The sequence below is a fragment of the Triplophysa rosa genome, linkage group LG16 (assembly GCF_024868665.1).
Source record: "Triplophysa rosa linkage group LG16, Trosa_1v2, whole genome shotgun sequence".
NCBI lineage: Eukaryota > Metazoa > Chordata > Actinopteri > Cypriniformes > Nemacheilidae > Triplophysa > Triplophysa rosa.
Genome location: NC_079905.1, coordinates 22,736,843 through 22,764,017, shown reverse-complemented (window position 1 = coordinate 22,764,017; position 27,175 = coordinate 22,736,843). Strand labels below are relative to the sequence as shown.

At 39.0% G+C, this 27,175-nt stretch overlaps 1 protein-coding gene across 3 annotated transcripts in view; it reads left to right on the top strand.

The window, feature by feature from the left end:
- LOC130567420 (thyroid hormone receptor beta) overlaps positions 1-25,208 on the top strand; it is a 118,361-nt gene extending 93,153 nt beyond the window's left edge. For 2 of the 3 annotated variants that reach the window (XM_057355501.1, XM_057355502.1), the window contains 8 exons: positions 2,124-2,174; positions 14,770-14,870; positions 14,955-15,102; positions 15,542-15,750; positions 16,877-16,963; positions 17,500-17,646; positions 17,744-18,002; positions 21,817-25,208. In XM_057355501.1, the coding sequence (XP_057211484.1) occupies positions 2,124-2,174; positions 14,770-14,870; positions 14,955-15,102; positions 15,542-15,750; positions 16,877-16,963; positions 17,500-17,646; positions 17,744-18,002; positions 21,817-22,058 (1,244 nt within the window). In that variant the 3' untranslated portion in view covers positions 22,059-25,208. The remainder of the gene's footprint in view (positions 1-2,123; positions 2,175-14,769; positions 14,871-14,954; positions 15,103-15,541; positions 15,751-16,876; positions 16,964-17,499; positions 17,647-17,743; positions 18,003-21,816) is intronic. The other variant, XM_057355503.1, reaches the window with a different exon arrangement.
- The last annotated feature ends 1,967 nt before the right edge of the window (positions 25,209-27,175 follow it).

The window sequence follows — 27,175 nt, the reverse complement described above, 5'->3', positions numbered from 1 at the left end:
TCATATGGCGCGAATACGTGTTTTTCTGTGTCTTTGGTGTGTTATAAATTGCCCATGCATGTATTAGACATGTAAAATTGCAGAAATGAAAGTGTGGGAACAAAAGATGCATTTCTATCTAAAAGCGAATGCTCACCCAGACCTGCCTGAAAAGCCTCGTGTAACCACACCCCCACAAATCTACGTCGACAAATCTACATCAGTTGGTGGTCTGATTTGACTGAGACCGCCCAAATGCACACGCAAGTAAGGTGGGTGTACCTGTCAGTACAACTGAAGAGGAACCTGATGTTCCAAATATGACATCTCCCTCACACGCTTGCAGTATTCCACCAATCACTACGCACTGGTGAACTGGCCAATCAAAGCACACCTCGCTTTTCAGAGCCATGAGCTTTATCAAAAATCAGAGCGTTTCAGAGAGGCGGAGCAAAGAGGAGATACAAACATGCACGGTGTGTGGAGAATACAGCGTTTTTCAACCTTAAATCCTGTAGACACATTGAATTACATCTAAAACAAACCATAATATTCATTTTAGCCACGTCATATGACCCCTTTAACTATAAGCAATACATTAAATAACATACACACACTGATGCACACCAAACACACACACACATGTCTGGTTTATTATCTCCGTGGGGACAGTCCATAGGCGTAATGACTTGTATACTGTACAAACTGTATATTTTATCCCCAACCCCTAAACCTAAAGATCATAGAACACTTTTTGCATTTTTAGATTTTCAAAAAATATTGTTCTGTACAATTTATTAGCTTTTTTGCCCATGAGGACCTCAGTTTTGGTCCCCACAGTGACACGAGTCCCCATGTGTTGGTGTGAATTCAGCACGCACACACACACAGGTAATATATTATGCATAATATATTATTAATAATAATAACTATATGGGGTAATAATAATTTATGCAAAGTGTTACATTTAAAAATAATATTAGCAAGTACAAAATTCTAAAGCTGATGTCAGCAGCCCCCTGGCGAGAAAACTGAGTGCAGCCAGTGTGCAAACAGGGACGAGGAACCCAAAACTCCAGTGGAGAATAAAACTTGGCAGAACCCAGACCCAACCGGGGAACCAGTTCTCATCTGGGACTACTGCTGCATCTCTACAAGCTCGACAGTGCTCGCACAACTCGGCTTAATAAACAAACAAACAAAAAATGACACTAAGTGTAAATATCAGTAGGTTCTGTTTACACTTAAAATAGCAGCATTTCTTAGCGATATGCTATTTACACTAGCCGAAAATAGCTGTACTTTCTTTGGATTAAGTAGAAAAAGTAGTTAGATGCTACTTATAAACAGTGGCAGTTAACGTTACTATTTGCACCTCAGTATTGTTGTGCATTAAACATTATGCAATAATAACAGACAGTAAATCATTATATTTATTAAAAAAATTGAAATTATGGCAACTTATTGAGACATTAAAGCCCTACACCTACCCCTAACCTTACCCTGAACCTAAAGTTTATGAATAAAAATGAATGTTATTGAAAACAAATGCCTTTATGATGTGTAGTGTGGTAGATTAGAACCCCGGTCTCCAGTGCCAAAGCTGTCCAGACTTTACACCTTACGCCACTGGAGTCGCTGTTTGAACACTTTCTCTATTCCAAATAGTCTCTGTTTATATTCAGTGTAAATAGACACTCTGTATTTTTGATCTCATAGAAATGTCTTTAAAATCGTACTTATTGTGGGACATGAGCTAAGCTGAGTATAAAACGGACTGTTACTTGGATGTGTTCTGAGATGTCAGTCCTGTTATCAGTGCTATTCTTCATGAAACAAAGCTGACTTTCTTCAGCACCAACAAAACTGAAGACATCTCTCTCTCTCTCAAGCAGTTGCCTAGCAACTGTTTCTCTGATGTACATGTGGCCTATTATTGTGACATCTCAACATTTTTGATCATGTGATGTCAGATGAGAAGAGTGTCATGCCATTTTCTTCATTGATCTGCTTGATCTCAGTTTCTGTATCGTGTGTTCAGATGCTCTCTCTCTCTCTCTCTCTCTCTCTCTCTCTCTCTCTCTCTCTCTCTCTCGCTCTTTCATTGCAGTAATGTAATCATGTGCTTTTCTCATTTATTTTAGAGCAAGCAGACAAATGCAACCCCCGCTGGAAAGATGAGCCCATTCAGAATGGTAGAGTATCACCTCAGCATCATCATCTCTCTCTCTCTCTGTGACGTGTTCTGACGGTATACTGAGGGCTTGATGAGGGAATAAACATCATTGAGTTTGACATGACGCAGTGCTTGTGGACAGAATGGTCGATCATGTGTATATTACTCTCTAATCATGTAAACAGATCAATGTTCTTGATGAAGTTGTTTTCAATGAAGTCAGTGTTAGGTACTGTGTGTCTTATAGCGTCATGCTTGATAAGTGAGCTCAAATCCATATGAACACAATCGATCTTAATGCTCATGACTACAGTATCCATCAGTGCACTTTACATTTACATTTACATTGAGTCATTTAGCAGACGCTTTTATCCAAAGCCACTCACAGAGAGTTCAGGGAGCAATAAGCGATATGTCATACAGGAGCAATAACACAATAGGTGCTAATACAAAGTTACTAGTTTCAACAAAAGACTGACCAATACCTGTTGAGAGGAAGAGAGAGGGTTAGTTTTTTTTTTCATTTGTCTGTCAAGTATTCACAGAAGAGATGGGTTTGAAGTAGTTTTTTGAATGTTGTGAGAGATGTGGTTGACCGGACTGAGTTAGGAAGAGTGTTCCACCAGGAAGGAGTTGTGAAGGAGAATGAGCGGGAAAGCGATTTACTGCCCTTATGAGAAGGCAATACAAGACGCCGCTGGTTTTCTGAGCGCAGGGATCTTGATGGGGTGTAGGAGTGTAGGAGGGTGTGAAAGTATGCCGGTGCAGATCCAGTGATAGTCCTGTAGGCAAGCATTAGTGACTTGAATCTGATACGGGCTTCATCCGGTAGCCAGTGGAGAGAGATGAAAAGGGATGTCACATGAGCCCTTTTGGGCTGTTGGAAGATGAGGCGTGCTGCTGCGTTCTGAACCAGCTGGAGTGGTTTGATAGCCTTTGCAGGAAGAAGACAGCAGCAAGGAGAACATTGCAGTAGTCCAACCTTGAGATGACCAGGGCCTGGACAAGGAGTTGTGCCGCATGTTCAGTGAGATAGGGTCTAACCTTTCTAATGCTGAATAAGGCATATCGGCATTAACCGTCTAACCTGTTGTGATTGGCTGTTGCTGAAGTCGATGACAGAACAGGAGAGATGGCACAGAATTGGGAAAAATAGGATCCAAGGAATTCCCATGAAGTAATATTTTATATGTTGGCCCAAATGCAGGAAAACGAATGAGTGCAGTAAGGAGACTTATTAGAAACACTGAGTTAATATAAAAAATATTTAAAACATTTATATGAAAGCATATTCAGCCATAGCAAATGTGGACCAGTGGTCACCTTTGTGTAGATTAGCAAGTAATATAGATTAGTAAAATGCAATATCTACAGGTTCACATTTTAAGTGTGCTCGTGCAGCTGTAATCTGCTTGCGCGCTGTGTTTACACGCTCACGTAGTTTTGTCCCATGTCTAACGCCATATCACTCATTTGTGATGAGTGATATTGTCAGTGTCATTTTCACATAGTTGACTTATTCAGTAAATGTAAATGAAAATATATTTCTATCATTCTACAGTAGTGTGTTATTGTCACACTCACAATGAAGTAAAATCAGACCGTAACTGAATCTTGCTCAGTGTTATCATAAATGTAATGCTTATAAAGTGTAAATGTAGTGTATGTTTAGTTCATATATTCAGATCCACTGTAAACTGGTGTCAGCCGGTGTGGTTGTCAGTGAACAGCAGGACTGGAGGTTGTGGTTTGTGAGGGTTTTATTTCAGTCGGTCGTGTGGGAGGTTTTATGTGTCTTGGTCTGCTCAGATTATAAGAGATAAGAGAATAATTAAGACGTGTAAAGAAAATAAAAAATATACATTTACATGTATTGCCGAAGCAATAAAACATGATAAGGGCTATTTATTGCTCTGTTGTACAGTATGTTCAGTTTACAACATAACAAATATGATTCATCAGTCATGTTTGTTATGTAGTACTGCTGCACACCTCTAGAGGGCAGTGAAAGCATTCATCAGACCAGCTAAATTCTGTCCTCATGGGTTTCAAAAACATGTTGTCTGTGAGTCTTTCTTCCGTGGAACACAAAAGAAGATATTTTGAGAAATGTTTTTGTGTTCGTACAATGGAAGTCAATTGGGTTCTGCGTTGTTCTTCAAAATATCTTTGTGTTCTTTACAAGAGAGACTCACGCAGGTTTGACATGACGCGAGGATGAGTGAATGATGAAAGAATGTTGTTTTTTGGGTGAACTGTCCCATATAAGTTCTGCACGATGGAAAGTGAATTATGTTAGAAACAGTATAAAACGTATTATTTACACTCTTTTTGCAGGATGTAGTGTTTATATCATGACCTGTCTGTGGGCACATCTCATGAAAACAAATCAGATTTCAGAACTGAATGAATAATATTAACACAGTTAATCATGTCTAGTGAAGGGAATGCAAGAACCCTTTTGTCTGTTATAAAAGATATTTCAAAGCCTCCTGATTCTATACCATCATATTTGCACTCAGTTGATTTGTGTAATGCTTTTCTGACCTTTTTTAGCACAAACATAAAAAATATTCATCAGTCTTTGTTAGTTACAGATTTAGCCTATTCTTCATTTTATTTCTGTATTACACAGTCACTTAACTCTACTCTCTTTACTTTGAAACTTCCAACAGTAGATGAGATAACTTCAGTTATTCGGAAATCTAAACCAACTACTTGTCAATTAGACCCTCTTCTAACTCAATTAGTTAAAGCCTGTCTGTTTGTTCTTTTGCCTTTTATTACGGAGATCATTCATTCTTCCCTCATTTCTGGCACTGTCCCTTATTTATTAAAACTGCAATACTATCTCCTGTACTCAAGAAACCAGGTGCAGACCCAAATAATCTTGATAATTTCCGTCCAATCTCTAATTTGACATTTCTATCAAAAATTCTGGAAAAGATTGTTGCGGCTCAGGTAAATGATCCTCTTTCAGTGAACAATGTTTACGAACAATTTCAATCAGGTTTTCATTCCTATCATAGTACTGAGACTGCCCTTGTTAAGATTTCTAATGACTTATTAGTAGCGGCTGACTCAGGACTCTTATCTATATTAATTCTTCTTGATTTAACTTCAGCGTTCGACACTATTTCTCATGAAATCCTTTTAGACAGACTGCAGTCCATTGGAATTGTTGGTTTGGTTCACATCATATCTCTCCGGCCGTACTCAATATGTTCAATTAGGCCAGTTCAAATCTAAACCATCAAATATTACCACAGGTGTCCCACAGGGATCAGTGCTGGGTCCTTTATTTTTTATTTATTTATTGCCAGTTGGAACCATTTTTAGGAAATATGGTATCCATTTTCACTGTTACGCAGACGAATCCCAGCTTTATTTATCTTAAAAACCCACTTCTGAACTTCCTCCATCCTCTCTTTCTAACTGTTAGTCTGAAGTTAAAGCTCATTTTCTTAAGCTTAACAGTAGTAAAACAGAGATACTTCTTGTAGGTACATTAAATAATATGTCCAAGTCCAGCGGTTTCTCTATGTGCATTGATGGTTCTACAATTCCTTCAACACGGGTTAAAAGCTTGGGGGTTATCCTTGACAGTACTCTGTCTATTGAAGCACACATTAACAAGATCACATGCGTAACATTAATCGCCTCCACCCTGCCCTATCAACAAGGAGCACTGCTACTTTGGTTCATGCTCTTGTTACCTCACGTATCGACTGCTGCAGTGCTCTTTTCTATGGTCTTCCCCTCAAACTCTTACACAAGTTACAGTTAGTGGAGAACTCAGCTGCACCAATAACCACTAGAACGCTTAAGATGGATCACATATCTCCTGTTCTTCAACAACTTCACTGGCTTCCTGTTTCACAGCGTATTGAGTTCAAATTTAGCTTCTTGTTTACAAAGCACTGCATAAGCTGACTCCATCATACCTATCGGACCTACTCTCAACTTATACTCCCTCTCCTTAGTTCTTCCTCGTATGCGTTTGGCTTCTATGGGATCTCCAGCTTTTAGTTATGCTGCTCCTTATCTGTGGAACTTGCTTCCACAGGATATTCGCACTGGTGACTCTGTCTTTACTTTTAAATCTCCTTTGAAAACACATCTTTTCCGGCAGGCATACAGGTGACGTTTTATGTGTTTATTTTTCTTTCTTTAATTGCTGCATGTACATTTTTTATGTGTTTAATTGCTTGTAAGGTGTCACGTAAGGCGCCCATAAATATAATGTATTATTATTATTCTTTTAATGTATGTGTATGTTTCATTATTTTATATAAGTTACCTGAATGCAAAAACAACAACAACAGTAGTCTACTGGAAGATACTACCACCAAACGTTTATCATTTTAATCAATTGTAAAAATGAACCACTGTCTGGACATCTGGGATGATTTTGTTATGGAGATGAAGGTTAGGATCGTGTGTTTTTTTCTAGTTTTAGAGCAAACCATCCGTGTATATTAGCATTTGTTTTGTTTGCATCCGATAGAGCGTTTGGACCCGGATACGATATATGACCTTCCGTAGATGGTGGTGCGTGACGTCAGGCTTAACAAGTGGATTGTGATCATGTTTTTGATGTCACACTGTCTGAATGTGATATTGTTTACAACATGTCAACTATACATAAAGAGCTGAACAGATGTTAAAACTAATTCATCATAGCACGCATCAATCTTCAGCAGCAATGTTGTGTTTTCTATCATCAAAATGTGTTTTAAGCAATTAGGGGAATGAGATATTGCACCTGTGGTTTTTAATCTGCGTCTTATCAGTAAATGACTCAGTCCCATTTTAGATTTTTTAATTTTTTGCTTGTCGAGTAAATGTATCTTGATTTAAGAACGTTAACGACGTATAACATATAGACAATAGATATACAGTACTACGCTGTGACACCATAGGACACATGTACAGTATATTTGTCAACTATCCATAAACAGGCATAATTTGGCCAAATGAAAGATAAGGTCATTCCTTCCGTACTGAACTTCTGAGGTTTCTCTGTTCTAATAGCTTGGATTGAAAGTGAATCCCTCCTCACTTCAGATTTCAGTGAAAACTTTGACATGTAAAATCTGAGGCAGCATTCAAAAGTTTAGGGTGACTTTCTCTTGACCTCACGAATCTTTTCATCTGAATCTGTATGTTTAAACGTTTTAAATTAGTTTCACGAACAGAAATACTTCGAACAATTGAATCGTTTTCATCACAAAACCTATCTAATAGAAATGTTTCTGAAATGCAAGTCTTCCACTATGATTCATGTCAGAACATTTCTGCAATTTTTTTATTCTAGGTTTTTTTACTGTCTAAATAATCAAAAGAACAATTCTTCATGTAACATTAGTGAGTTTATTATGAATTATTCATTAGTATGGGTCATTATTTTTTATTTATGTGTCCTCATAATCTTTAATCAGTGTCAGAAACGACATCTCTCCTCTGAATGAGGTATGTCTCAGCCTGAGGGCGGGGCTATACTGACTGTCCAATGGCCAGGCCCGCAACTTCCAGTAATCCAGAGCCATTGAGAGAGAGAGTTCTGCCAACGGAAGTCCAAAACGCTGGAGCGTCACGTGATTCATGGAGCCTTCAGATAGTTCCAGGAAGTTATGTTTTCTCTTTAAATGCTTTATTTCTTTCATTTTTTATTCATTAAATGGCTTTACCTCAGTTGGTCTGTTTAGTCGCAGCTCCATGCGTTACTAGTAAGTTCCGGGAACTATTGAGAGCCTCCATTGCTGTGAAAAAACTGTTTCATTGGAGTCAACGGAGTTGACGCGACTCTCTCTCTCAATGGCTCTGCAGCAATCCAAAGGTCAAAATCAAGCTCCGGCCTACATTATTCTCAATCCAGAACCTTCTGTTTATATTACAACATGATTCCCAAAGACACATCATGTTTTATTTCATAGTTTTGATGAGTTTACCAATATTCAAAAATGTAAATGACCCTACACTATCCCATGGTAGTGTATGCCATGTTTACTTAAAGTGATACTTCACCTAAAAGTGAAAAATCTGTCATCATTTACTCACCGTCGAGTTGTTCCAAACCTGTATAAATGTCTTTGTTCTGATGAACACAGAGAGAGATATTTGGAAGAATGCTTATAACCAGACAGATCTTGCTCCCCATTGACTCCCATAGTAGGAAAAATTACTTTAGCATTTTTTTGTTCTGTTGAACACACAAGAAGATATTTTGAAGAATGTAGGGCAGTTCTGGGGCACTTTTGACTACCATAGTTTTTTTCCTACTATGGAATATATAAAAAGAAATAATCAAACATTTGTAAAACTTTGGTATAAATCCACACAATCTCTTAAGACATAGTTTGTTGACGTGAATCATTTCTCAGTTTAAGAGCTGAAAGCCTGTTACCGTAGAAGTGTAAATGAAGCGTTTATTTCCAAAATGAGATTTTAAACATTGTCAAAAATCATGTTTTTGTTGTGTTTGATTCTGTTAGTTTGCTGTATTTTTTGCTTTATTATGGACCAAGTGCAGTTTGATTGACATTAATTGGAATGCGCAATAAAAACATGAATTTAGATTTTTTTTAAATCTCATTTTGGAAATCAACTCTTCACACAGCTGCTGATCCTGGTTTAGCGGTGATTCAAACACACTCTCGTGTTATGTTCTTTCACATCACTGGCGCTTCTTTAAAGAACCATCTCTTTCTTACTGTTTTTATAATCTGAAGAACATTTTTTCACCACAAAGAACCTTTTGTGAAACAGAAAGATTCTTCAGATGTTAAAGGTTCTTCTATACCTTTATTTTGAAGCGTGTAGAGAGCGTGATGTGATGCTCTCTGGGTTTGGTTAGTCAGACGTCCAGCAGTGATGACTCATGTGTAATCTGCTTCAAAATCACCTTGAACATGATCACATTTGTATTTGTGCATAAATGTAAGATGATGTGCTTAAAGAGGGTTTTGTGTGTATAATCCAGGCTGTAAATCGGTGTTGTTTGTATTATTTGCTCCTGTAACACAAGCTTCTCTTCAGTGTAACATTGATGAGGACAGAAGGCACGGCTGTATTCGGTTTGGTCAGTTTTACGTAATTTATGAAGGTTATATGAAGAGTTTGGTTCCAATGTGAGAAAACTCTGTGTTGAAAAATGTTCAAACATTATGTTTTTATTGTGTTAGTTAGCTGTATTTTTTGAGTTATTTTGGCTTAAAACAAACCAACCCAACCGCAGTTTGATTGATGTTGATTGGAATGCACAACAAAAAACATGATTTTTGAAAAATCCCCAAAATGGAGTTATCTCATTTTGCACCCAAACTCTTCAAATGCACTTTTTTTTAGAATGTAAAGAGTCTCGTTTCATGTCTTTGTGAGGTGTTTCTTGCCTTGAATAAACTTGAAGTGAGTTAACTCCTCAAGTTTTAAAATAATTTCATTTAATAATTGATTGTCTTTTTGTCTATGCCAATACCTTTTAACTAAAGTTGTAGATACATCAAGTACAGTAATAAAACTCAATATTTTTAAGCATTTCATAGAAAACTAAAGTGATGTGAATATGTTGTCGGCGAGCTGTCAAGCGTGGTCTGGATGATGATATTAAGATGATTAGTTCATTGATCAGCGCCTCTAGATTACGGCTAGGTCACAAACTGTATTGATCAGTTATGTCTAGATCACTAGACGTATTGATCAAAGGCCTCTCACGCCATGAACGGCTCAATGAGCAAAGCTTTAGTGTTAATAGCCCCACCCGCATTTTCCTGTAAATGACATTTGATATGAGGCGTCCCTCTCCTCTGCGAGTCTTTTCGGAACGGGACGGGCGGTGTTTTGTTGGTCTTCGCCTCAGCTCACCCGGGACGTTTGGTTAAGGTGGCCTGAGCGAAGATCTGTGTTCAGGTAACGCAGGGGACAGCTGGCTCAAGAAGCCATGTCAAGCCAGGCCCTATCCCCAGCGCTACCATCCCAAAAGTGTCTGTGACCAGCCTTGAACCCCCGGGACCTCGAGTGATCGATCCGGGAGGGAATAAATGGGTGTAAAAAGCGCCTGTGGGTGCACAATCGCTCCGAGCTGCTAAACTGAACACATACTGGAGCTCCTGAATAAACCAGAGACACCGGAGCCGAACACACGGCTGGCATGACACCAGCTCTTAGTTACTTCTGATGGTTTCAACTTGAAAACATGATATTGAGATTGTGACGAGTTTTGTCGGACACTAATCTATGAACATGACTCTGGTAAGTTTTTCCCTTCCATCTGTTCTCTCAGCACGTGAGACATGTGTTCATTTAAAGTTGAATGCTCATGTTTTTTATGTGGATGTTGTGGGTGAAACATCTGCCATGCGTTCATTAATTCACAGATGTTACTGGACATGGCAATCCTTAACAATGGGATTATGCCTTGAATGAACTTTATTAAAGCATTGAAAGTCAGCTGTTTCTTTACGTGTATTAAGTGGTGTTTTGATGCCTTTAATATTTAAGATGTAGTGTTGAAAACATGTGGCTTTGATGTTAAAGGTTTCAGGAGTAACGACTGACAGATCGTTGAGATGTGCGGAAGTGTGTCTGCGTGTTGTTTTTGTCGGTTAAAGTTCTTTATGAAATCCCTGTACAGATTAAACTTATTTCAGGCCGTCACCTCATGAAAAAGTTAAACTGGTATCAGGAGCTTTGCTTAAGTAGCACTTGCTATAAACAGCTGGCACCTGCTGCTCATCTCACAGCATCTCAACCCAGTTTCCAACTTTACTCACTTCACCTTCTGTCTTTACTTTGAGTGTCAGTCCAAACACTGGCACGCATTTGATTGGTTTAGACCTTTAGTAGAATATAGCACATTTTTATTCTAATTATTTAATGCTAATTATAACATAAGCCCTGAAGTTGTTCATCATCGACTGTTGTCCTATAGCCGAGCAACTCTCTGGTGTCACTCTACAATCTCTTTCATCTCACATAATGAAACCAACTCAATCTCCATTTATACAAATTCCCATTTAATAAAAATAATTTATTCTAATAAATGTAAAGTATATAATTACATTCAAGATTTTTTATTCTCATATGTACCTGTAGGTAGGCTACAATTAAATTCTTATTTTGTTTTTACCTCACAAGAACATGGGATAGAAGGGCAACGGATATTAAATGACAATAAAAAGTGAATAAAATGTATTTAAAGTAACAAAAGTGAAAGTGCAATAGCACTTAAATAAAACATGTTTACAAATGTTTAACAAGAAGTAGAATAAAACTAGTAACACTCAAAAGTATAAAACAAGTATGCTGTTATAATATATACATTAATATAAAGATAAAATATATTTAAATACTTTTTTTGTCATATTTCAGAATTATTATATTTAACACAAGTACTTCAATGTCATTAAATAAAATTGTTTGGTTTAATTTAATTTAATAAAATAATGAAATCATTTAATTTCATACACTTTGATGCATGCATCATAATTGTGATAACACCATTAGTGTGTACCTCATCGTACACTGTTTTTTTCTTGTATTTACCGTGGTACAGCCTGTAGTACATGAATTGTGTTTTTACATGTATGTCAGACAGACTGAAAGCAGGACAGGCCCGTCCTGCTTTCCACTCCATTGATTAACATCATTTGACTGAAGACACACCTGAGCAGGTGTCATCTGTTGCTGTGATTTATCAGTACAGATCCCATCGCAATATCTCCTGTAATGCTCCGGTTATCAGTTTTGGGATGTCTTTTCACGTTGACATCACTCTGGTGGTAATATTATACTGATATTGTGATATATGACATGAGCGTTGGATGTGTAGGTGTGCGTCATGTACATCCGAGGATGTGACGCCTCAGTCTGTTCAACCTCTTGGATTTGTCCGGTGTCAGATTAGACATGAGCGTGCTCAGAAATCTTCCACCCAATTTGGCAGGGCGAGGGACAAATGGGGCGGGTGTCTCCTCCATATATAAGACCCCGTGTCCTCCAGACGCTTTTCACGCAGGCCGCTTGTCTCCTGGTTTATTGTCTAGATACTTACTGTAGCCCAGGATATTTGTGCTTGCACAACATATTTTTTCAATTAATTTTTTGTGCCTTTGAAGAGTTTTGTGATGAATTACTGTATGTCAGACATGTACGACATGGCCCACGGGATGAGCGGTGGTTACACTGTCCCGTCTGGAGGCGAGTACTGTATGTACGGCGGTGAAGGGCCTGCGTTCGCCCAGTGTGAGCCCCAGCCGTTACACCATCACCCTCCTAATGTGGAGCAGGCCTGGCCGCCGGGACAGCCGTATGGGTGCCCGTTCAGCGGGGGAAACCCCGTGTTTAAGAGCGAGTTATGCAGCATGGAGGTGCCGCTCAGTCACTATCACCAGCCTGACTTCTTCTCTGACGGCAGACCGGACTTCTCTCAGATACAGTGGATGCAAGCCGCACATAAGAAGGGTATGGAGAGCTGAAGAAGACGATGTAGTGGTGCTTTTGGGTTTTGAGGCTTCACTGAAGATTCTCTGTAGTCCTCTGTGCGAGGGCTGTTGGGTTGTATTGTGGGACAGTTGGGGTTTCAGATGTCTAAGGAAAATGTTGAGCTTGTGTTGGGTGCTTCTGGACTTTCGCCAGTTCTGTTTCTCTATCTTCTATCTGTTTTATCTGTGACTTAAATGATAGACAAAAAGGTTAAAAATCACACGGCACACTGGCATTCATTAGGGCTGAATGGAGTTTATTGATATTAAGTTCTTACAAAAAGTAATGAGAGATCTATCCTTACTTCATCTCGTTATCTGTCTCATGCTTGAGTATCTTTGAATAATAGACACAGTCGTATTGCTGATGGTGAGAGATCTAGTGTGATGGACACCCTGAATCTGTACGATCTAAACGCTTTTAACATAGTAGGATCTCTGTATTGTTTTTGGCATCGTCGGCGGGATAATAGTCTGTTGCTCTATTAGATTCAAACATTCCATCATGTGTTTAAAGTCTTTCAAGAGTTGGATGAATTTTCTGCAGTTTGATTGATGGCACAGGACCTTTTCTTTGTCCTAGTTATTAAAGATCATGCGTCTACAGCAGGGGTCTTCAACTGGGGGTCTGCAAGGGTAATTACTGTTTACTCACAGGCAACTTTTTGTTAAAAATGTAAAGCCTGGGTACAGAAATATTACAACCAATGTTCTCTTTAAGCTGCGCACGTGCGTGGCTGCGCGGACTCATTGAAGCTCCCGCGCATTGCAAGTTTAACCTGCGTGCGTACAGACAAAAACATCCGTTCAGGCAGCGGAAGCAAGCAATGGAAGAAACATTACATCTGCATCATAAAAACCGGTAGGGTTAGAATCAGTGCATTCTCTGTCTCCTTTCCGCATGAAAGGAGTTGTGTGAAAATACAGTGCATTCTCATATGTTTCTGAACTTCTGTTCAAATTTGTTAAGCTGTAAAGCGCTAATTTGACAGCCAAATGACACAACACCGCTTCTGCATTGTAAACTCTGACAGAACTATCCTACGTGTTTAAAATCATTGAAACGCGCACCGTGTAGTACTGATGACGTCAAACAAGTTGCCCTGAAAATAATGTGGACTCGTCGCATCATGTTGCTCTCCTGATCTGATATATGATGCTCTGCAGAAAAAAACTTGTGTTAATTTTCGTGTAACAGCCGTGACAATGCTGATCCATGAGAAAGACAATGGAGCTCAGAATTATAAAATAGCGGTGTGTTCTGCAACACACACAGAAGCGGAAGAAAAAAAAGAATGACACTTAATAAAACGGCCTGATTTTACAACAGAATGCATAAAATCTGCACTAATTTCTTTCGCATCCAGAGACAACCACTCCACTAGAATAGTCTTTGTGCCATTAACCAGGGTCAGTCATCTCATTGAATCCTTAATAAAAACTAAGGTTCAAATAAATGTGTAATTGTCCATCTCACAGTAAAATGAAAATGTTTGATGCTGAAAATCCCTTAAAATAATCAAGCAATCTACATTAAAAACAAAAATAATACACAGAAAAGTATTTAGCCTATGTGCAACAATCACATATAGTGCTAATGTAATGTCTTAACATAATATTGCTGTGACAATAGGGTTTTTTCTATTTCAATAGCTCCGTTTACACATTTAGTATAAGGGGGTCCCTGCTCCATGCATCTCTCATCTAAGAGGTCCTTGCCCCAAAAACATTGAAGACCCCTGTTCTACAGTATTAATGTAGTAATGTAGTATTTATGGATCAGATCTAACAGTCATTCTTAAATTGTCTGAATTGAAAACCAATAAGACGTGATGGATGATGAGTTTTAAGTCTTTTTCAGAGTCTTGTTGTGTAGTCTATTGATTTCTAGGTTATGTTGTATGTTGTATTGTATTGATTGGTGGCGACACACGTGGTTACAGAAGTTTTGAGCCCATTGTCTGATTCCTCTGAACCACTCGAGAGTTATTGATCACGTATTGATTCTGAGCTGCTGCCACCTGCCTAAACTTAAGAACACAAGCCATTGTTTTTCTGTTTTTTATTTTTTATTTAACGCATTGTCCTTTGTGTTTAGTGGGATGTTTGTAATGAGTTTTTCCCTTGTTTTAGGGTACATACCAAGTTACCTGGACAAGGATGAGCTGTGTGTTGTGTGTGGAGACAAAGCAACCGGTTATCATTACCGCTGCATCACCTGTGAGGGCTGTAAAGTGAGTCCTTCACCTGCACTCTTTTATTTTTCTTGACCTTATTTAAATGAAGGAAATTTCTTAAAATGCATCTTGTTTCTAAAGGGTTTTTTCCGGCGTACAATCCAAAAGAACTTAAACCCGACATACGCGTGCAAGTACGAAAGCAAGTGCATCATCGATAAGGTCACACGTAACCAGTGCCAGGAATGTCGCTTCAAGAAATGCCTCGCTGTCGGCATGGCAACAGACTGTGAGTGTACTACATTTAAACGCAAGCGACTATAGCTTGTTTAAGACCACTTAAACGTTTTGACATTTTTCTTTTTTTATTAAACGTCTATTTTACGAAACCTTGAATGTCCAAATTCACTGTTTTTGTGTTTCTGACCCCAGTTACTTGTCATTGTATTAGTCATTTGAACGAGCTTTTATTTTTGTATTTTTTATGTTCTTATGTGTTTTGGTCATTTTATTATTTAATAAGTATTGCTGAGTAGGTTTATTTTCTTTCAGTTTTACTGAGTTTTATGTATTTCCAGTTAATTATTTTAGCACCTCATCTTAAACTTTTTTCATGTAAATTTTCATGTTGTTTTTTGGATAATATTTGATTTGGTTTGAATGAACAAAAATGTCTTGACAGTTAACTGTAATAATCATGCTAGCGACACACTTTTGTGTTTTTGCAGTGGTATTGGATGACAGTAAGCGTCTGGCCAAACGGAAGCTGATCGAGGAGAATCGTGAGCGGCGGCGGCGGCGCGAGGAACTCCAGAAGACAGCGTGGGACCGACCGGAGCCCTCGCAGGAGGAATGGGAGCTGATCCGCGTGGTCACCGAAGCCCACGTGGCCACGAACGCCCAGGGCAACCACTGGAAACAGAAACGCAAATTCCTGGTGAGGGATCTCAACCCTCGATGACATGGCAGCCATGTTTCACATGTTGAGGATGTTCCCTTATCCCCATCCCACCCACCATCCCAGATATCCCTTCCCCAGCCCATCCGCACCCTTCTTCCCGATGTTAATATGTCCATGTTTTTGTATCTCCTTGTAGAGTGAGGAGTGTTAGATGGACACTGGAGACTCTCTTCCACAGAGGCAGCTGAACTAACTTTAACGGAACATCTTTGTCCCTCTTTCCTCAAGCTCCGTTTCCCAAACACTCTTTCTATCCTCTCATCTTCTGTCAGCCTGTCTGTCTGTCTTTAACCACGTTTCTGATTGTTATACAGTTGTTCTTTTGTCTTTTAATGTCACTCCGTGCTCTTCAGATTGACGACTAACACTGCTGTGGGTTTCCATGTGGAGTTTAGCATCACAGTCGGATGCTGTCATGAGAGCTGGCCGCTATTTTTTATTTGTGTATTTAGTCTTTTTGTTTTGTGACCCTTCTTTATTTCACTATTTGCGAGAGCAACAGAGAAGTTTCACTAGCGTCTCAGATTTGGCTTAAGTTTAAAAACAACTCTGCAATTTTCTGCAATTTGGTTCAAGTGAATCTAGCAATCTCAAATAGCAAATACATCCATGTTGTTTGATACATTTATACATTTTCTAATGTGTTTATAATAAGTTCATGATTGATTCAACATTAAATCAATTATCAGTGTGACATGATCGCTCAAAAATGTTCCTGTGAGTCTAGGAATGTTTTCATATATTTTATGTAGGCACTCCTGTAGTCCGTTCAGAAAAACATAAAGAATACTGAAATACTGCTGTGCCGTCCAGCTCTAGTTGTCATGTTGAGAGGTAGAACGGTGGGATGACGATTGACATTGACATTCACTCATATTCGTTTGGCGGACGTGCAGTATTACGTTTGATGTCAATCATCCTATAGAATCGAAGACGATTTGAGGTCTTGAATCCCATGGAGACTCCACTCAATATCTCACTTTGTTTCTGTCTGCACTCTCTTTCTCTTTCTGTCTCTCACCTGTCCAGTTGAAACTTGTTTCTTTTTAGTTGACTCGGGTTCTTCATTGAAACTTCACGATCCCTGTTGATTGCCCAACAGGTCGAGGAAGCAATGCTACTTAATGAAATAACATGTAATTTATTCTGTACTTCTGACCAGAGTGCAGTGGGGGTGAAGGAGTCCAAGGTAAGAGCCAGCAGAGCAAACACACTCTCACTCATGTTGTTGTTTGTATCCAACACCAAATTCTCAGCTGCTTCCATTTCTGTCTGGCTAAATGGACATGTTGAACGCTTGAGGCATTTGTTTTCGCCATGTTTGTGTAGCTCTCTGCTCGCTGTGTACACAAAGATAATGGAGTCATGTCACCGTCGGGCTGGATTTGAGCTGTACTCGGCCTCCAGTCCTCTTTAGATGCGGCTTGGTCTGTCTTTCACGTCACGTTTTTTCTGGTCAGAAGGGCACCAATCTGTTTGGCGACATATCAGTGGACAACCCTAGTCAATGAGCTCTCCAGAAAGACAGCTTTTCTGCTCCGCTCTCTCGTCTCCTAGTTGAAGTTTCCCATCTTTCCTCCTTTCGATAACCGGTCTCCTCTCGTCTCGCTGTGTCTCTTGGCTTCTGTGTGCTTTAGAGGGGAATGAGGATTTGCTGTGAATGACCGATTGCTTTTGACGTCCGTGTTATTGAGCACGTCGCCCCTCCCCTTCCTGTCGTTGCAGCCCGAGGACATCGGTTCGGCGCCCATCATCAATGCGCCCGAGGGGAGCAAAGTGGACATCGAAGCCTTCAGTCAGTTTACAAAAATTATCACCCCCGCCATCACGCGTGTGGTGGACTTTGCCAAAAAGCTGCCCATGTTCTGTGAGGTAAGAGCGTACTAGTTTACACACCCGACCTACTAAATCTCCAATCCGCAATTCCAAAGTGTCTCATGCGTAGACAGTAAGTTGTGGTGTTGTTTAGCTGCCTTGTGAGGATCAGATCATCTTGCTGAAGGGCTGCTGTATGGAGATCATGTCTCTTCGAGCAGCCGTACGCTATGATCCCGAGAGCGAGACTCTGACGCTGAACGGAGAGATGGCCGTCACGCGGGGTCAGCTGAAGAACGGCGGTCTGGGCGTGGTGTCGGACGCCATCTTTGATCTGGGAGTCTCGCTGTCGTCCTTTAACCTGAATGATACAGAGGTGGCGTTGCTGCAGGCCGTCATTCTGCTGTCCTCCGGTTAGTGCTGTCTTTCACTACATACAGAACATGATCCATTGGTCAAACTTTGATTTCCTCAGAGACACCTGTTGAAATATCAGTAACACTTTCTCCTTGCATCGTGTCTACACCGAACGCGACACGATATGACACACGGCTTGTTTTAATGGGATTGTCACGTTGCGTCACACCACATCCTGTGTGGACAAAATGTACAATTATAATGGGTTCTAATTCGTCCGGTGTAGACACGGTGTTACTCTCAATTCACAACAGAAAGATTAAAATCGTGATTTATAAATTTAACTGTCAGGTCGCATTTTGTAGGAAATGTTCTTTTGGAATAAGTACTTAAAGTAAACTGCAATTTCATATTTTAAACAGAGATGGAGATAGAGAGACAAAAGTAACAGACTGCAGCTTTAACTATGAGCAATACTTCTGAAAACACAAATGAACATTTGTATTGGGATTCAGTAACTTTATCAAAGATAAACGAATGCTGTAAAAATGTATTGCTCAGTGCAGGCCCGGCGCTAGAGTGGGGGGGCACGGCCTCCCGTGGGTAGCCCTGTGCCTCCCATTTTTGTGTTTTTAACAAACATAATTTTACTACATTTTAATGTTTATTCAATTTTAATGTAATATGAATGAGAAATATATTTTAAAAAGACTATGCTTAGTAAAACTGTGACGTTCACTGCTTACACAAACAAATAACAATAAATTATGTTCGTCGCATTGTGAAGCCATAATCTACAACGTCAAGCAAAATGGAGTGCTTTAAACTATACGTTTAAGTTAAATTGACGTGTGACGGTGTTATATTGCTATTTAAACATTATTTTCTTGTGCAAATAAACTGTTATGAATGGCATTTCTGTCACCTGGTGAGTTTGAGTTGTTCCCCTTTGAGTTGTCCCATTGCCCCTCTGTTATTACTGGCCTGGCGCCGGTCCTGGCTCAGTGTATTTCTTGTTAGCTAATGCATTAAATAATGCTTATACCACGGGGCTGTTGAATGCTTTCAAATAATTGAACGGCCCGTCGTCAATCATTCCTTACTTATTGTAAAGTGTTAGTCAAGTAAAGTCTTTCCTGAAAAACTGTAAGGCGCTTGTCCATACAGTTCTTTAAAAGTCAATAGTCCAGCGGCAGCCGGTTCTTCCAGTGGCGAATACTTCGGATTACACGGCCGAATGAGGGGAAACCACTTAATAATGTTATAACACAGGATTACACTTCAACTGTGATCGACACAATCAATAGTTAAAGACTTCAGCGGCCACATCCTCATCTCACCGGCTCATGTGAACAGATTGTCCAGCGTCAGAGCTGACTGGGACACGTTCAGTGACTATCACGTCAATATTTGGGTATTAACAAGAATCCTGAAAGCTTTCTAATGGACAAGTGATTGTTTGTCAGCCATTATTAGAAATAGATATCTGAAACTAGGCCAAGGCTATATCTATACAGTATAAACTAGAAAGGTTAGCTTAAAGTGATAGTTCACCCAAATACGAAACTTCTCTCATCATTTACTCGTCCTCATGTCATCTCAGATGTATATGACTTAATTTCTTTAGTTGAACACAAATAATTAAAGTGCTGTCGTGTTATCCTCTTATATGTGGGAGATCCATCATTAAAGTTATCCAAAGAACTCCGTTAGGTTAAGAAATGTCTTCTGAAGTGAAACAATGTGTTTGGGATCGAAAACATTGAATCGTCATATGCATTTCATGCTGAGACACAAAAACCTGTGAGATTTTACATTATCGGCGCTATATTTAAACTTGATTGCTAAATATGCTCAAAATATGACAGGTTTTCTTTCACAAATGTCTTGTTTGTCTTCAGATAAAATTGATTAAATCACTAGAGTCATGTGGACTACTTTAAAGTCCCTGTGAACCAAAAGTTGTGATAATTTTACCTCTGTATTCTGACGCAATTCAGAGTAAAATGGAATTCGAAAAATAGTGGGCATGGCTTGTTTTCCATTGCAAATTGATTAGATGTATAAAAACAGTCCTTGCATTTTGAAATGGACTGGCAGCAAACTGACAGTTGGAGGGGAGGAGTTAAAGTGCTCCGCCCAAGCCGTCTAAATGACCTCAGCGGAAGTGCTTTTTCAAATTTTGATTGAAGATTATGAGGGCTCATGATTTTGAATTAGAGCTGAGTAAAGGTTTGTGTTTACATCATATATGTCTATGTATTGTGCATATTAATTTTTATTTATAAACACACATACATGCATATATTTAAGAAAAATATGAAATATCAAAATGAATAAACATTTACTCTACTGGTCAAAGGTTTTGGGTGACTTACTCACTTGTGTGTTCATATTTTCCCCACATTTTAGAATCATAATAAACTCATCAAAGTAATGAAACAAAACAAAAGGAACTATGGCAATTATGTTGTAAAAAAAAACGAATAAATACAAATGTTGTATTTTATCATCTTCAGTGCAGTCACCTTTTGACTAGAATTAACAGAAATGTTTTCTTGTGCTTTTCTCAAGCAGCTTCTCGAGGTCTCACCCCGAGATGCTTTTTAAACAATATTAGAGGAGTTCCCACCTATTCTGTGCTCTTTTTGGCTGCTCTTTCTTCATTATTCAGTCAAAGTCATACATTTCAAAAATATTTTTTATCAAAACATTTTTTAGCTTTGGCAGGAAAAAACATGCATGTTTGCAAAAAAATTCTAGTAATTAAGCGTACACTTTCTCATCAAAAGTTTTTTAAAATATTGAGAAACATTGCAGTCAAGTGTCCCAAAACTTTTGACCGGTATTGTATATATAATTTAACTGATTGGTATATAAATAAATAAATGTAAACATTACCTAAATATATAAACATGTATGTGTATGTTTTTGTGTTTATAAATACAAAATGAATATGTACAGTACACATGTCATGGTACTGACAGAACTCAGACAGCAAATGAAACAAAAGACTTTAATGAAGTTACAGAAAAACCCACGATGGTGCAAAACAGGAAAATAATAACAACTAAGGAATGACAAAAAACTCTTAAACAAAAAACTTCCCACGAGGGGGCGAAAACACGAGAAACCAAAAACAACTTGAATGAAACATACACATCCTTAGCAACTAGACGTGGGGGGACAACTAGAACGAACCAGCACAGGATAGCAAACACAAGGGCATTAAATAGGGAAAACTAACGAGGGGTAATTACAAAGGACAGGTGACGGGAATGAAACACTTAAAGGAAGATAGACGGGACACGCGACAGGAGAGCACATGGCACAAAGCAACAAACAACGGCCATGTGCTTCCACACAGAACACAACAAGCACAACAGACATGGTACTAAACCTGTCTTTCCTAACCCTAAGCCTGTCTTTGTCACAACCCTGTCCACAAACCTAGAAAACTCCTAACAGGGAGGACAGGATCATGACAACACCGACATATATTATGTAAACACAAACGTTTATTCTGGATGCCATTAATCGCGATTGATCGTTTGACAGGCCTAATTTAAAATAGAGAATGGGCCACACTGATAGGCTATTTATAGTAAGCACTGCAGTATTCCATGAATACAAAGAAATCGTCATTTTTATATTTCTTTAAAGAATTCCTTTAAAGAATGATCAATAGTAATGTGATGCTACTCAATGAGAAAATTGTTAAAGTAATGTACACCTTAATGATTTGAAGTTTCATGTTCATTGCAGCTGTGCGGGACAAGTGATGTTCCAAAGTTTACAATGTGTGTTGGGAGCGTTGTGCTTACGTGTCTCTCGGTCTGTTTTTCTTTCTCTTTGTGGCTCCACCGGCAGATCGTCCAGGTTTAACAAGCGTGGAGCGCATCGAACGCTGTCAGGAGGATTTCCTTTTGGCCTTTGAACATTACATCAACCACCGCAAGCACACGGTGGCACACTTCTGGCCCAAGCTGCTGATGAAGGTGACGGATCTGCGCATGATCGGAGCCTGTCACGCCAGCCGCTTTCTGCACATGAAGGTGGAATGTCCCACAGAGCTCTTTCCGCCTCTCTTCCTGGAAGTGTTCGAGGACTGACGGCCAATCAGACTGCTCCAACCACCGCCGACCTCCAGCGATCCCCCTCACCCCAGCCCTCTGGTTCTGGTCACATGGTTCTGTTTTAGCACTACTGAACATTCTTTCATTCCATAGCTGTAGGATCAGCGGTCTGGTCGAGTTTGAACGGAACCATTCCTCTTTGAAGCGGGTACATGTGAATAGAGTTACGCATTCTTTGTCTTTCTTTTCGTTTTTTTTTTGTTGTTGTTGTTGTTGTAAAAACTCGTCTTTCTGTTACTTGGCTCTGTTTTTTTCATTGTTCAGTTGTTGTTTTTTTGTGATCATAGTCTTTGATGCCGCTTAACTGAGATGTATGAACTATGCATTGGTAAGCAGAAGTCAGAGCCAGCCTCAGAAAAAGATTGAACTGCACCTGACAGCAAGGGAGGATCTTTTCATTTACGTACATGATACAAACCGGGGCATAGGAACGAATAGAATAGCCGCTGACCTGGACGACATTCACAGAACTCTTTCCCCGCTAGTGTTTATAAAAACGTTTGCCAGCTAGCGGCCTCTTATTTGATCACTTTCACAAAACCTTTATGACCACAAAAATAATTTGTATAAATCTGCAAACATTTAATATATCAAAAGAAGTCTTTGCTTTTAAACAAAGACAAAACTAACTTAATAGTGGATTCGTTTGATAAAAGAAGCATTCTGAGAAATTGGCATTTTTGTCAAAGATTCAGAATGTCAATGGCTGCGAAAGGGTTAATAATGTCTCATTTTACAGTAACTCTGAGATGTTAATATATGTCACTTTTAGCCAAAGTTTAAGGCATCTGATCCCAGAATGCACTTGCGACAAGCTCATTGAAACAAAACCGTTGCATCATTAGCTTAACAACACAGCATCAGACCTCTTACGGGTTCTGTCTGAGCTGTGGACCATTCAGAGTTTAACACAGGGTTCATTCACTTAAAATATCACTGCCTATGCATCCAGATAGCACAGGTCCGTCTGGAAGATGTGTAATACATCTGCTACACGTCTTAGAAAGAGCGGTTTTACATACACTCTAAATCATAAACATCTTACAGACATCTGACAGGAGACAAGTTGGAGATGAGCAAACAAAATGCAGACATCACATAGACGTCTTCCAGATGTACGTGTGCTATCAGGGCTTTATCCTCTCAAAACAAACACAGACATGAGAAAATGACAGGTCATAGATCAGTTATAATGATGGTTATGCCCCAGCTATAAAAAATCATCTGACCGTTTACAGGGCACACAGACCCTCATACACACACAAGGAGGCACTCCCGGGAAGAACTTAAAAAAAACTTTAGCCCCAAGGTAAGATCTAATAGAAAGAGCATTTTATCAACATTATATGTCATTGGTAAACTTTCTAAAAACATTCTTATTAAATTGTTTGTTTAAAAACATTTAGGAATAACATTGTGATAACATATTTTTGAATGTTGGCAAAACGTTCTCTGTCGCTGTTGCATTTGGCACAAACACACATGAAACCCATTTAGTATCTGTTTCGCTCAGAATGCCTCTGTTGAAGTGCCAAAAAAGTTCTCTGCAATGAGCGTTCTAAAGGAGTATTTCTCTTCTCTGTACTAGCGATCGCTCGACCTGCCCGGCAGTGTTTATGTCTCGCATAGAGAAGGAACTCGATTCCCTTTTCATTTGTATTCTGCCTATTGCCATGACTTGTAGATCTAAGGCTTCTGCTTGAACTTGTTGGTGCTAAGAGTTTGCCGATTTATACCTCCGTACAGTTCTGTCAGTTAACCTCACATTGTTTGGACACACACACACACACACACAACAGTGAGGTCGTTGGTCAACACACAGATATCACCGGCTCTGTCCTGTATTATTATTTTTTGTAATGTTTCTTTGACAGAGATTGAATCTCACATACCTCTACTCAGCATCAGGAAAAGACAGAACTGCTTGATGTGTTTCTTTCAAAGATCCTACAAATTCACATCACACCTCAAGAAGCTGCACAGTTATCAGTGTTTTGTTGTAGTGATGCCTTTTATAAGCAATAGAATCGCTCCAGTGGTTTTACATGTTCTGGATTTCATGGCACATACGCGTCCACATAAGACATATTAAACAAACTCAATGCACAGACAATCAATGTGTTCACAGAGAGAGAGAGAGAGAGACCACAGCCAGGGTCCAGAACTGACCCTCTGCCGGACCCAAATGTGAATAAAACTTTGGCCAGTAACTTGATTGTCAATCGCATCCTTTCTTTAAGGCTCTTCCAAAGTTTGTAATTGCAAAAACATATTTAGAAAATAGATCTTCACAATCCTTCTCCAAAAAAAATCATGTTTTCTTGTTTTTGTGACCTCATCTGGTACATGATGCGGTGAACGAGGGACCGGTTTTATAAAAGAATTCAGTGTTACGGCTGACGGATTTGGTTTTGGACCCGTCTGAGGGTCTCTCTCTGAGAACACAGGCCAATAAACACAAACACAGCACTACAGAATAAACATATATATGGTGTAAAGGAAAGAGGTTGTATTTTTCAGACTGCAGATATTTTTTACAGATGTTTATGCACAGTGTGAACATACACAACAAGGAAACAAAAGAGAGACCGTCTACCCAAATCACAGCAACTGTGTGATCCCTCCCCAGTGTCATCATTCCAAATGAACTGTTCAAACATGTTAATGACAACAATATACCATCTGCCATTTATTCATACTAATAGTTGGAAAAATCCAGCACCTGAATTATGATCAAAATAAAAAGCAAAACTTAGTAATAAACCACAGAGATGTCATCAGCCCTAAAAACACAATCACGTGTCAGTTCACTGTGTCTTATGTTAGTTAAGATGAGTTTAACCAGATCATGTCCACAATATGTTTTTGGCATGAGTGAGGGAATATAGATTGAATGTAAATTCTAATGTTACTGGCAAATGTATTTTTCTTTTTTTTATCTAAATGAACGTATTGCACAAGTCTGCTGTGTGACAGTGAAGCCTTGAACTGAGCTCATGATGTGATTTGGGTATCCCGGATGAGACATTGCACTAGAAATAGATTCCCAGATTTGGCAAAAGATTTGTTTGCACCTAAGATGAACTGAGAATAAAGATGGTTTTGAGAAACCCCTGGACTGTGTCATCCTGTGTGAATGAATTGTTTGTGACTCATCTGAGATTCCGTTTGAAGTTGTTTTCTTGGGTTTGTGATATTTCAACAAATATTTGTAGGCTACTATTAATGATTACTTTGAAACTACGCCTTGATCTTCATAAAACTGACTTCATATAGCCACAGAAACTCACTGTGACTTAAAAACATGCAAAAAAGACTCCAAAATATTGAGTTACGTTACTGGACAACTCAATAAATATCATGTTTAAACAACATGCTACTTGCTTTTAGATTTTATTATTGAATACAATAAGTTTCGTCTGGCAACTGTATTTTAGAAAATCTAATGAAATATAACTGAAGATGAGTCGAGTTTAAAGTCAACATGAAGGTTTACAGGAGGTTCATGAACTCCTGGTGGTTCGCGCGGGAATTGCAGTTGTTACAGGTTTAATAATGTTAAAAACATTTAAAAAGGCTTAAAAATGAATGTTTTTGAATCATGCAAATGTGATTTTAAATTATTGAAAAAAAATCTCAGAAAGTATTTCAAGCAAATAATCTAGGTCCAAGGGGTTCAGCTGACAAAAAAAGGTTTATTAATACAAATACAAAAATCATTTATGTTGTTGCTAATGGTATATCTGAAAACATTCGATTTAAAAGTGAAAGTGGACCAGGATTAACAGGGCCGTGCAGAGACCTTTAAAGGGGCAGGTGCTCAAAGTATAAAACGGGCACATGGAACAAGGCTTTAAATATGGCTGTGCTCAATACATCAATACAGCAATACTATAGCGATGCATTCCTTGCTGATGCGTGTATCAATACGGATGAGTCTGTAATTGATAAAGCAGCAAATGCCATGATGCTGTTTTGAAAAAGAAACAGAACAGACCATTCTAATATTTAAAAGTTTTAAAATATTTTAGTTGCACCTATTAACAAGTCTGAGATTAAAAACTTAAGTGAATAAAATTGTCGAAAAACCTTAAAGGGATAGTTCACCCAAAAATGAAAATTCTGTCATCATTTACTCACCCTCAGATTATTCCAAACCTGTGTAAATGTTTTTGTTCTGTTGAACACAACAAAAGATATTTGGAAGAATGTCAGTAACCAAACAGATCTCATCCCCCATTTACTGCCATGGTAGGGAAAATAAATACTATGGGAGTCAATGGGGGGTGAGATCTGTCTAGTTACTGACATTCTTCCAAATATCTTAGCTGATGAGTGGGGGGCTGCTGGGGATGTTGCTGTCTTTGCTGTTGTAGAAAAAATTGTTGGGGCTGCTGGGGATGTTGCTGTCTTTGCTGTTGTAGAAAAAATTGTTTTGTCATATTAAAAATATAATTCTGTTCTAACCCTCTTCTGCAGTTTTTTTAAATGATAATGATAATAAAAACAGCGTTGATAAGTATAATTCGGAGGATGAGAAAATCAGAATAAGGCCATGGTTCAGACTTGACTTCTTTTTCGAAGCTGCTAGCGTCTAAAACCTTGTTTTCAAAAAAAGTGCTGAGCTCTTTTTTAGGCCCGATTCACATTTCGCGTCTTTTCCGCACGCATATTCGTTATTTTAAATGTAGAAGCGCGGCAGCTGTCACGGTCCCACCGTCTTGTTTATGAAATTCTAGTCGTGTGGCGGGATCGGGGCAGAGTCCGTCTGAGTCCGTTATGTGAGAAAACCAAGAGTTGTTTGTTTTTACTTCTCGTGTGTTTTCTCGTGTCTCGTCATTGGCCCCGCCCCTCTCGTTTCCTTGTTATCTTTCCCTGAGTGTTTGATTACCCACACCTGCCCTGTGTCATTATCCCTCGTTTGTCTCTCCCTATAAAATACCCTCTTGTTTCTTTGTCTTGTGTTCGTGGATTACGTTTGCATGTGCTGATGTTCTTTGTGGTCATTTTCTTCGAGTTCCTGCCTTGTCCTGTTTTGTCTTGCCCGTGTTAGTTAGTTTGAGTTTTTGATTATTGTTAGTTTCGTTCTGCCC